This window comes from Tursiops truncatus, chromosome 17, assembly GCF_011762595.2.
Source record: "Tursiops truncatus isolate mTurTru1 chromosome 17, mTurTru1.mat.Y, whole genome shotgun sequence".
Taxonomy (NCBI): Eukaryota; Metazoa; Chordata; class Mammalia; order Artiodactyla; family Delphinidae; genus Tursiops; species Tursiops truncatus.
This window is the reverse complement of record NC_047050.1, coordinates 42508973-42522282: the sequence shown is the minus strand read 5'-3', so window position 1 is coordinate 42522282 and position 13310 is coordinate 42508973. Positions and strand designations below refer to the sequence as shown.

Sequence of the window (13310 nt, the reverse complement as noted above, 5' to 3'; positions counted from 1 at the left end):
ATATAAAACAGTATATGGGTTACAGTTTTCTCCTGCTTTTTGTGTGATGAAGTCTCAAATCTCAGGTTATAGCTCTTTTTGTTTAAAAAAAAATCTAATGGCTAGAGATCCTACAAAAAAGCTCTTAGAAAAATTTTAGTTCATATTCTTTTGTCTTTCATAATCATGAGTGTTTTCTAAAAAGAAACCATTTTGTTCCAAACCAAATTTTTAAAAAGATTATTTTACTTTTTCTTAAACAATTAGAACTGACAAATAAGGAAAGCATAAACAGTTTCTAAATACTTTCAAAGGCATAAAGTTTATTTACCTAAGAGAATTGATGCCGCTTTTATTGTCACTACTTCTGGTTTCCTTTAACTGTTACCATTAAAAAATTGTATATGAATGTCACCAAGTACACTGTGTATTCAGCATGCCAAGCAAACACTGACATAAACTTTAAACGTATTATTATTTTCAAAGAAGAAAGCTGCTATCACAGAATCCAGACTTCACAAATTCAGAGGTTTTAAAAAATAGAGCAAAAATGCTGAAGATAAATGTTCAACTCTTATCCTTCAAGCTGTACTGAAAACCATGCCAACTAAAGCCACAATGAGCTACCACTACCCACCTATTAAGACGTCTGAAATTAAAAAGCATAACCAGACCAAGTATCAGTAAAGATGCAGAGCAGCTAAAACTCTCATTTACTCTGATGGAATGCAAAATTTAGAATACAGTTTGGCCATTTCTGAAAAAAACATATACCTACCACGTGAATGAGCCATTTCCTAAGTGTTTCCCCAAGAATAATTAAAATCTATGTCCACACAAAGACCTATATAAAAATGTTCACAGAAGTTTTATTTGTAATAGTCTAAAACTGGAAAAAATCTCAAATGTTAACCAATAAGTTAACCAACAATACAACAGAATACTTAGCAATAAAAATAAATTAGAGATTCATGCAAAACCAAGGATTAACCCCAAAATTATTATGCTGAATCAAGGAAGCTAGGCAAGAGAGAGAGAGAGAGAGAGAACGCAAACTGTATGATTCCATTTATACAGAATACTAGCAAATGAAAATTAATCAATAATGACAGTATCAGTGATTGCCTGGGATTGGGGGAGGAGTAAAAGGAAGGATTACAAAGGGGCACAAAGAAACTTTTGAGGATGATGGATTAATGCATTATCTTGATTGTGAAGATGATTTGATGGGTATACATAGTCAAACCTTATCAAATTAGATAATCTAAACATGTGCAGTTTATTGTATTTATGTCAACCCCAATAAAACTTTTTAAAAAGATCTCTAAAAAATAAGCACCACGTGAGGCAGCTTTATATGGGTTATGTATGAAGGTGATTGAATATCAATAATATTTTGCATATCAAATACTGATTGGATATGTAAGATATTAAATATTAAAAAGTAATATTTTATTGTTGAAAAATTAACTGCACATACATTTTCTCATTTAATCTCATAACCAATCAGAAAGAAGACTTAATTGGACTGAAGAGGCTGAGACAAACCTCAAGGGAATACATTCTTGAAGGATAGATAGGATTTAAGTGGGTGCAAAAAGCCATTCCAGTCATAAGAATACCAAGAGCAACAGCCAAGTACAGGAAATGAACAAGACATGACAAAGGGGCCATGACAAGTTTTGCAGCATATTAGGAGAGTCAGAAAGAAGAGAAAATAGAAAGGTAGACATGAAGAAGAAAAACCATGGATATACAATGTCAATGGAAACCAAGCAGGAATGGAACTTCAACAAGCAATTACTGATCCATGTTGAACAAAAAAGAGCTCTAAGTGAATATGAATTTAGAAAGGCTATTTCATTTGGCACACAGGTCGTTACTAATCATTAAAATTCAGTTTCAAAAGAAAGAGTTTTTGCCAAAAACAAAAACATCCTTTTCATACAGAGCATTACACTTAGTCTACTTTTGTTTAAAAGATAAAAATAAAAATCAGGAGCTCAGAGAAATTAAAAATGGGTGATTTGTCTAAGACTACAAATCCAGTTTTGTCCGAACTGAATGCTTATGTTCTTAGACAGTAATGCCAAATTCCATTAGCTTGGTGAAAACTGAACTTACAGCAATAAAAACTATGACAAAATGGATAGAAAAGGAGCATAAAAAACATTATTTCTCTAGTTTTACAACTTAAAACCCAAAAATGCAAAGATACTTTTATGTTTTGGGGAATGCCTTATAGGTAGACAAAATGTATCAATTTATTGGTAGAGGGAAAATTAAAATTTTATTATATTAAAGAAGATTCCTTATTAAAGAAGATTCATTTAATTTTGGAATGAACACAATTTTTAAGGTCTGAGAGACTAGTGCCTAAAGACATTAAAGAGAATTGAGTAACTTTAGTAAAACACTTAAGATAAAAGGCAAGGTTGGTGCAAATCACTCCTAGGAACAAATTCTCTGAATATTCAACCAGGTTAAATACTTACAGCGTCTAAGGCTTTTAATGGCAGTGAGTTCCAGGAACTGACACAGCGATTTAGGTCTCTATAGTTGATACAGAGATCTACAACAATGTCAGACATGACAATAAATTTGGTCTAGGCCTGCCCTACATATAGAGCTTGCACTATATTTTAGAGTATATAAACTAATAGAGGGCTCTGAGCAATAATGAACCAAATTAATTGCTTACAAGAGCAAACACTTCTGACGTCACTCTAACGAATAAACAAAAGAATGGTACTGAAGTAGGAATTACTTGAATGGAATCAAGCTTATACACTGGCTATAATCCAAAGTTCATAAAGCTTCTGACAGTGTATGTGAAATTTAGTGGGCATATACATTGTTCTGGGGAAAAGGCTTTTATAACATTCTCAAAGAAGTCCATGGCACAAAAAAGGATAAGAAGTACTTCACAAAAAACACAAATAAGAAACAAAAAAGCCCCCAGATTAATCAGTGAGAAACCACTCACAAGAAAGAGGTTTATTTTGGGTCATTAATCTTAAAAGGAAAAGTAAAAATAGTAAAAGAAATTTTAGGAACTTATATGCACATGGATATTTGGGCCCACGATACACTATAAGGCAGGACACCCAGAAAATAAAAAGAGACATATAGATATATTTCACTAAGGAAGATTAAACGTTTTTGGCCAAAGATGCCATAAAGTTTGAAGGCAAATAACTGCATTACAGATACAGGGTTTGTATTTATAGAATATAAGGGAGGCTCTTCAAATTGCTAAGAAATTTAATAGAAAAATTAAGTAAATGATATGAAATATTAACCATAAAAAAGCAAATTCACTGGCCAATAAACACTGAAAAATCTGTTCATCCTTATTAATAATCAGGAAAATACAAATTAATGTAAACAACATGAACTGTCAATTCACAAAAGAGCAAACTCAACAGCCAATAAACATTTGAAAAGTTGCTCAAACACCTGGTTTCATTTGCCTTCAACATGAAGGATTTCCTTTAGGATTTCTTGTAGTGCAGTCCTACTGGTGACAGATTCTTTCACATGAAAAATGTCTTTATTTTGTCTTCATTCATAAATGTTATATATTTTTTTACTTAGAATTTTGGGTTGAGAGGCTTTTAATTTTCTTAATTTTCACGATTTAAAGATGTTCTTTTGATCACTACAGCTTCTTATGAGAAGTAAGCTAACAAAATCTTGGTTCTCTTGCATGTAATGTGTCATTTTTTTCTCATGATACCTTCAAGATATGCTCTTTATCTGTGGCTTTCAACAGTTGGATTATGATGTGTGTAGGCATGGCCTTCTTCATGTATTTATCTTATTAATTTTTCTCCCCTCATTTCTGGCCTACATGTAGTACTCAATAAATATCTGCTGAATTCACTTAGGAAAAAAAAAAAAATCAAGTCATCCTTTGTAATTCTGACAGAACCCAGAGGGAGTCTGGAAGGCTAAAGCAACCCACTCACAAAAAAGAGATTTGGAGTCTCATGTCTTACCATTAAAATTTAGGTTAATCTGGCACACAAGGATATAAAAGAGTACTTACTCCTTACTTTTTTCTTTGAGTACATGTTGATTCTTCAAAGTCCTATATTGTTTTGTGACTTCCTGTCCCTTCAGGAATACCGCTACATTCCACCAGGGATATTCATACCAATTTACATAGAGGATCTCACATTTTATATCAGAGTCAATCTAAACTAACAAAATGACATTCATATACCATTTGAGAGTTTGCAAAGTATTTTCATAACTATCTCACTTAAACTTCCCAACAACCTGGTGATCAACTTTGGATATAGCAGGTGCTAACAATTTTACAGAAGTTGGTTTATCAGGACTTATCAAGAAGATAAAGTAGAATTAAGTGAATAAATAAAATTCATTACACTTTGGGTGCAAAGGGATTCTCAGGGCATGAGGTTCATTCAGTCTTGGTTTAATTCTCAGGCAAGAAAAAAAAAAAAAGGCCCTTGGTATTTGGGGAGAAGCAGCAAGGAGCCCGTGGGAGTCAAGTGATCAAGGAAAGGACAAAAGGAAGGAGCAGACATAAGAAGGTAATACCAGGCCAAACATAAGTTCTATTTATGTGATGACTTGGCTTAGAACTGGTTTATATTTAAACAACAACAACAAAACCTGAGCTTAGTTCTAAATAAGGTGAATATCTAAAGAAGATATCCCAGAGCTCTAGTTTTGAGCCACAGTCTTACATTTAGTAAGACTCAACAGAAATCACCATACTATTGAGTATCTCAAAGTAAAAGAAAAAAATTTTTTTAAAGATTAATAATAGTGGAGTCCCAGGCTAAAACCACAATGGGAACAGAATTTATTCTCAGCTGGGATAGCTATGGATAACCAGAACATGTAGAGTAGGACAATCCTCCCAAGGCTATAATGACTCCTAAAATAAGTCTCTAAAATATAATGTCTCTGGTAGGTAACTCCAAGTAGTAGTTAGCTGTCTATTATATAGGAACTGAGCTACTACTAAATATAAACTATGAATAAAAATTTTTTTCTTATTCTCCTCAAAAGTTTCTTCATATCCCTTTGTAGTCTATCCTTCCTACCACCCCCTTCTCCTTCCCTCTCCCTGCCCTGGCTCCAGACAACCAGGAACCTACTTTCTGTAACAATGTAGTAGTTTACACATTATAACATTTTATATAAATGGAATTATACAGTAAGTACTCTTTTTTGGTCTGGCTTCCTTCACTCAGTGTAATGACTGCAATATTTTTTCATGATCTTGCATTTTATCAATAACTCAGTCTTTTTTATGGCTGAATAGTATTACATTGTATGGATAAGCCATAATTTGTTTAATTTGTTAAATTCACTTACTGATGAACATTTGGGTTATGTTTAGTTTTTGGCTATACAAATAAAGCTGTTAAATACATCCATGTAAAAGTCTCTGAGTGGATATACATTTTTGTTTCCCTGAAGAAATACTTAGGGAAGAATGGCTGGGTTGTATGTTTTTTCCCCCCCTCCAGGAACTTCAAAGTTGTTTCCAAAGCTGTTATGTAATTTTTACATTCCCATCAGTAGTATACAGAGTTCTAGTTGGTTCATAATACTCCATCTTTTAAATTATAGCCAATCTAATAGGTATGTAGTGGTATGTTTTCATGTTTTATTTTGTTTTTTCCTGATGAATAATGATGTTGAGTATCTTTTCATGTGTTGACTGACCAGTCACACATCTTGTGTGGTTCTAATCTTTTCCCCATTATTTGTATTCATGTTATTTTATTTATTGTTCTTTGTCTTCAGGTTACCAAGTAGAAAGGATTCCATAAATATTCTGGTAACAGTTTGGTAAATGTGTTGCTAATACTTTTTCCAAGTGTCTGGCTTTCTGCTATCTTAATGTGTCTTTCGAGGAGAAAATGTTTTTAGACTTGATTATGCCCAATATCTAGATCAATTTGGGGACAGCTGCCATCTTAACAATATTGAATCTTCTAATCTATGAACAGGTATCTTGCTCCAGTTAGATGTTCAAGTTCTCTCAGCAATGTTTTGTGGTTTTCAGGGTAGAGGTCTTGGACATCTTTTGTTAAATTCATTTCTGTATGTTTGTTGGCACCAATATAAATGGAACTGATTCATTCCATTTTCCAGTTGTTAGCTGCTAGTACAGAAAAATACAATTGGTTTTTATATATTTATCTTGTCTCCTACAACCATAATAAGTTTATTAGTTCTAGTAATAGTTTCTTAACTCCTCCAGGATCTTCTGTAAAATATTTGATCCTATGAAAATAGGGAGAGTTTTACTTCTTTTCTTATCTTTGTGTCTTTTATTTCTTTTGCTTGGTTAATTGCAATGGCTAAGATGGCCAATATGACAAAGAACAGGTGATAGAAGGAGGCATTCTGGGCTTTTTCTTGATCTTAGTGGGAAAAAGTTCAATATTTTACAATTAAGTGTGATATCTGGTTTCTCAGATATGAGTTATTATTTAATGTCCAGATATTTACAGTTTTCCTAGTTATTATTGATTTCTAATATAATTTGACTATGGTTAGATAATATACTTTACTGATTTTAATTCTCTTAATATAATGAGACCATGTACACCTGAAAAAAATGTGCATTCCATGGTTGTTGAATATAGTATTCTATAAATGTCAATTAGGTCAAGGTGAGTTCACAGTATTTTTCATATCTTCTATATCTCCAATTATTTTTCATCTAGTTGTTTTACAACCACTGAGAGAGATGGTATAAAAATTTCCTAATATGATTGAATAGAATTACCTGTTTTTTCCTTTAATTCTGTCCATTTTTCTTTCATGTCCTTCTTTATCTCTGGTAATACTTTTTCTTTTTGTCTATTTTATTTGATATTAAAATAAATAAGTCCATCCTTCTTATGCTGTTTGTATGGTGTATTTTTTCCTATGCATTTATTTATATTGTTTCTTTATATTTTAAGTGCTTCTCTTTTAGGCAACGTATGCAGAGTCTTGATTTATTCCTACCCTAATAGGAGCAGTTGGACCAGGGGTCAGAAGACTTTCTGTAAATGGTCAGATAGTAAATATTCTAGACTTTGTGAGCTACATAGTGTTCTCCCTTGCTGTTACTTAATTCTGTGGTTGTAGCATGATGGTAACCTTACACAGTATGTGAAAAAAAGCATGTGGCCAAATTTATCTGCAAGCCTTAGTTTGCTGAATCCTGGTCTAAACACTCCCAGTTAGGATCATAACATTTAACGTAATTCTTGCTAAGGCAGGATCATCTCTACAATTTTATTTTTTGTTTTCTGTTTCCATCCTCTGTTTTATGTAACTCTGTTACCACTTCTTCACTTCTTTAGATTATTTGAATACTTCTTAGTATTTCATTTTAATTCATCTATTGGCATTTTGGTTAGTATTTCATTTTAATTCATCTATTGGCATTTTGGTTATATCTCTTTGTATTTTTGCTTTTTTTTTTTTTAGTAGTTATTCTAGGAAATTATATGTAGAAAAACTTTCACAGTCTACTTTTAAATTTATACTGTACCACTTCATGAGATATTTAGAAATCTGACAACCACTCGGTCCCCTTAGCCCATCCCCCACTAACCTTGATGATGAAGTTGTCTTTTTTTTTTTTTTTTTGGCTGTGTTGGGTCTTCGTTGCTGCTCACGGGCTTTCTCTAGTTGCAGTGAGCTACTCTTCCTTGTGGTGCGCGGGCTTCTCATTGCGGTGGCTTCTCTTGTTGTGGAGCACTGGCTCTAGGTGCATGGGCTTCAATAGTTGTGGCACGTGGGCTCAGTAGTTGCGGCTCGTAGGCTACAGAGCACAGGCTCAGCAGTTGTGGCACACGGGCTTAGTTGCTCCACAGCATGTAGGATCTCCCTGGACCAGGGCTCAAACCTGTGTCCCCTGCATTGGCAGGTGGATTCTTAACCACTGCGCCACCAGGGAAGTCCCAAGTTGTCTTGTATATTAAATCCACATGCATTGAAAGGTCTAGCAGACAGTGTTATGGATTTTGCTTTCCACAGTCATATGTATTTTTTTAAATAGTTAAAAAAAAAGATTTATCAAGCTATTTATCATTACTGTTGGTTTTCCTTTATTTCTGAAGATCCAAGTTTTCATTTGGTACCACTCCCTTTTAACTTGTAGAACTTCCTTCAGTATTTCTTGTAAAGTAGAGGTGCTGGTGACAATTTTCCTAGTTTTCTTTCATGTACAGTGTCTTTATTTCACTTTAATTTCTGTGAGACATGCACACTGTCTTGACAGTGTTTTTCTGTTAGCATTTTAAAGATATTGTTCTAATGTCTTCTGCCCTCTGTGGGGTTTTTTGTTTGTTTTTTTAATATTTACTTATTTATTTATTTGGCTGCATTGGCCCTTAGTTGCAGCAAGCAGAATCTTCATTGCCACATGCGAGATCTTCGTTGTCACATGCGGGATCTTTAGTTGCAGCATGCAGGATCTAGTTACCTGACCAGGGATTGAACCTGGGCTCCCTGCATTGGGAGCGCAGAGTCTTAACAGCTGGACCACTAGGGAAGTCCCATGTCCTCTATGGTTTTTAATGAGAAATCGGCACTCATTCAAATTAAGCCATATATAATGTATCTTCTTGCAGCTGCTTTCAAGATTTTTAAAAAATTTATCCTTGGTTTTTAGCATTTTAATCACAACGTGTCCAAGATAAACATGCTTGGGACTGGGTAAACGTCATGAATATGTAAAAGCCTATCTCTTTCTGCAAATTTGGGAAATTTGTACAATTATTTGTTAATATTTTTCTGGCCCCAGCTTTTTCTCCTTATCTTCTGGAATTCCAATTACACATATATTTGAACATTCCGTCCCACAACCACTGAAGATTCGATCCTATTTTTAATATCTTTTCTTTTCTGTTTTCCAAATTCATAATTTCTATGCACAATGTTCAAGTTCAATGACTCTTCTGTCACATGCAGGTCACCTCTAAGCCCATATGGTATGGTTTTTTCTTTCAGATATTGTATTTCCAATTCTCAAATTCCATTTGATTGTTTTTTTTGTTTTTTTTTTGCGGTACGCAGGCCTCTCACTGTTGTGGCCTCTCCCATTGCGGAGCACAGGCTCTGGATGTGCAGGCTCAGCGGCCATGGCTCACGGGCTTAGCCGCTCCACGGCATGTGGGATCTTCCCGGACCGGGGCACGAACCTGTGTCCCCTGCATCGGCAGGAGGACTCTCAACCACTGTGCCACCAGGGAAGCCCCATTTGATTGTTTTTATACTTTACTTCTCCATTGAGAATTCTTACGTTTTTCATTCAGTGTTGCTTTCCTTTACACTTCATAAAAAAAAATTATAATAGCTGTTTTAAAGTCTTTTTTGCAATTCAATTATTTAAAAACCAAATTGGGAACATTCATTTATGTTGTTAGTTTTTGCTTTTTTTCCCCCAGCGTATATAGAATAATCAGTGGGACTGATGGGCTGAGATGGGCTTCTGCTGCTATGACAGAACTAAATCTATTTTTTCCCTTTTAACAGCTTCTGTGATAAAGGATCTAAAGAAGGTGAATCTGTTTCTCTATAATCTGTTTGCTAGAGCTGCCATATAAAAGTGCCATAAACTGGGTGGCTTAAAACAACAGAAACTTATAGTTTCATGGTTCTGGAGATCAGAGAGTCCCTACTCAAGGTAATAGCAGGGCTATGCTCTGGGACTCAGGAGAATCCTTCGTTGCCTCTGGTTCTTCTGGAGGTAGCCAGCAATCCTTGTGTTCTTTGGCTTGCAGCTGGATCAGTCCAATCTCTGCCTCCATTCACATGGCACTCTCCCTGTGTATCTTCACATCAACTTCCCTCTGTGACTATCTACTTCCAAATTTCCCTTTTTATAAGGATATCAGTCAACTAGATGAGGGCTCACCCTAATGAATTCATTTTAGCTTGATTACCTCTGTAATGATCCTATTAACAGATAAGGTCACATGATGAGATACTACAAGTTAGGAATTCAACGTATCTTTTGTTGGAGACACAATTCAACCAACAAATTTTCCTTCCTCTAGGAAATGCATTTCAACAACCATCAGCAGTAGCATTCAAAGAATAATCTAAGAGGAGTTAAGCCATTTCATAATTATTCTCTTCTATACTACTATGGGTCATAATAGAATGGCAAATGGCCATTAATATGGAATATTTACTATTGTTCAAAAGAATTTACTACTGATTATAAAAGAAATTACTTTCATAATGGTGGATAAGCTATTAGTTTAGTATAACTGCCTCATCATAATTCTAACTGTATGTATTTTTTAATAAGGCCATCACCAAGATTAAATTAGCAGGTCCGATCTTTTCAAAATGCACAAATATATATGAAAGTTAAACCAAACTGTAGAGTATACAGTAGGTGGAGCAAGGCAGAGAGAAGAGGGGAAAGAAGGAGGATGGTTTCAGTAAGGAGGCTCTATAACATATGAATAATATTTGAACCCACTTAAAAAAACACACTTTAAAAACTAGCTCATCACCACTAATGCTGGAATAAACAAAGATTTATCGACATTGACCTAACAGATCCAATAAAACTCTAAAAAGTATTGTTTTAAAAATATAATTTCAAATACTATTCAACGTTGATAATCTGTGTAGAAAATATACAAGAGTCTGCTTGAGGTCAAAGAAACAAGTGTTAAATTATATGTAATTAATAATTTGTACAAACCCAGGAGATCTGAATTCATACTAAATTATAAAACTGTAGAATATAACATGTTTGGCCTATCCCAACTGGAATGTTAAAGGATTAACAAAATGCCTTTTTTAAAGAGTAAACAGTGCTTTTTTTCTTTTAAATACTGCATGTTGAGCAAAAGAAGTTTTGAGTGAGAAACTGATCGGAAATTACATTTGATCACTTCAATAGACTCTTCCAGTCTGACAGTAAAGTAGTTCTTCACCGTTTAAAAAACTTTACATCTGTAACTGATTTCATTCCATCAGCCAAAAGATGCATTTATGCTGCCACCATTACATTTTCAGAAGAGTTTGAATTACAAAACTTGAGAGAACTTCAAAGCAATACTTAATCTAACCATTCTGATCTTGATGGCCCTGTTAAAAATAATTTAAGACACTTAATAGAAGAGAAACCCTTCAACAAAATGAGTAACAATTGTTCTTAAATCACATTATTTTAAATTTCCTTTCATAAATCAAATGTACCAACCTGGGGGTTCGAGCATTTTATCTCAAGTGACTCTAGGTCAACATGCAGACAGACAACAAATGAATGCCTCATATCAGGTCCTGTAGCGAGTAGTTTTTGAGATGTAACAGCTAGAGTAGAGGTACAACCCATAGGTTCCACTAGGCAAAGTGTCACTTGTTTTCCAAAAAGGGTGTATATGCTGAAATGATGCAAGCTGATGGTCCAAGGAAAGGCATCACCTGAAAATGGGTACAAAAGTGGGTAGGGAGGCACACAAACAAAAATATAGTTAATTGTCACTTGATAGTAAGGTATCTACTGTTAATATTTGAAATACAAAACAGTTAATATGGCATCATAAATAGCGTATACTGTATCCCAGAGACCAACATGTTAAACAGTTTACATGTTATATAAGAGTTACCTTTTAAAAATGTTTATATTTATTATAACATACTACTATATCAATAATGTACATTATAAAACATACAAAAGTAGAAATTAAGGAAATGAGATAAAAATATAAATACAAGTTCTAACTTTTTCTTCCCTCACCCTTGTACTAGTGGGTTGTACAGTGCAACTGCTGGGATGTATGCATTATATCTTGGAGACCACAGAGAATGTGTTAAATTAGGAAAATTAGGAAAATGAACTAAAGGTGACCACAGATCTGACTGCAGAATAAAAAAAGAATAAACAATTTACTATGGTCTGTTGGACCATCTGCATCAGAGTCATATGGGTGCTGATATAAAATACAGATTCCTGGTTTCTACTTCAGACCTACTTGATCAGAAATCTCTGATGGTTAAGACCCAGGACGCACGTACATATCTTCAGTTGGTGATTCTTATATATGTTATTTTTAAATCAAGTATATTTTATTTAAAAATAAAAGTACTCACATTTCAGAATTAAAAGCAAAATTTCTTTCATTGTTTTAAATTTTTTCCTTTTATTGATTTACCAGAGAAAAAAATTGTTAATATAAATTTATGAGATAAAACTATCTTTTTTTTATTGTGGCTATAGATAAAATACTTTGTGAAATAGCATTAAAAATGTACTCAGTATTAAAACATTCGTAAATATTCATTACTGGGATGCCAATTTGATGGAAAATATGTTCCTATGACTTGTATTTTTGACTTTGCAATTCTACTGGCACTTGGTAGTATAGATAGTATAATACAGACTTCTTTTTAAGTATCTAGTTCTAAAACAAATTGAAAATATTTATCTTTTAATTAGAGAGGTACTAGTGTCTCACTGAAAATAACTTAGAAAATATAATATATAAAGAAAAAAATCAAAACCAGTCATAATTCACCTTCCATCTTGCTACTCCCAGGAATACGCACTATTAACATTGTTATTATTTTTCCTTCAAGTCTTTTTTTTTCCCCCCTGTAGTGTGGGACACGCTCACACAGAGTTGGAACCAGATCACATCGTACTATTAGGTTCATGTTATTTTTTAGCAAGGAAAAAAATACCAAGTGAATAACTAAGTAGATCATGCTATAAACATATATACTAAAGGAATATAAATAAGTATTTGAATTGTGAATGGTGATACTCAGGGGATGCTACAAGATAGATTCTCATATGTTCGAACATTCAAAATGTCTTGATCAAGTAGTTAAGAAAATTAAAATCAGAAACTTTGAAATTGAGACCTGGATAATAAAATAAATCTAGCTACATAGCAGTCCACAACAACTTGACTGGAAACAATGGAAACTGCATAATAATATGTGGTCAGCATCGTGGTACTCTGCCTGTCTTAAGACTTAAAATATTTTGCCCCCAGGAAAGAATGACAAACTTTAAATCATCTGTAACTAATTCTGAAATTATTTTAAAACCTACACAAAGTTCCAGGCTATTTACAAAATAAAGGCTTTGCCAAATTTGTCTTAAAATACTTTGGAATGATTTCAGGTTACATATTTTAAAATCTGTAGTGAGCTATACATAGTCTTTCAAATTTTATGTTATCCAAGAAATGTTAAATGGTGATTATGTTGGGTAAAAAGCACCACATTTAAATTCATGAAATAGAAAAAAAGAATTCCAAATGACATTGGTACTATCTCAGATATGTGTCTCTGCTTCTTCTTTGGAATCA

At 33.6% G+C, this 13310-nt stretch overlaps 1 protein-coding gene across 7 annotated transcripts in view; it reads right to left on the bottom strand.

Moving 5' to 3' along the window:
• The window catches only part of VPS13B (vacuolar protein sorting 13 homolog B), a 797029-nt gene that overhangs the window by 398687 nt on the left and 385032 nt on the right, over window positions 1-13310 (bottom strand). For all 7 annotated transcript variants that reach the window (XR_012327280.1, XM_033843006.2, XM_073794628.1 and 4 more), the window contains one exon: window positions 11195-11415. Coding sequence is in view for 6 of the 7 variants with exons in the window: in XM_033843006.2 (XP_033698897.1) it covers window positions 11195-11415 (221 nt within the window). In the remaining variant the exon portion in view is untranslated. The remainder of the gene's footprint in view (window positions 1-11194; window positions 11416-13310) is intronic.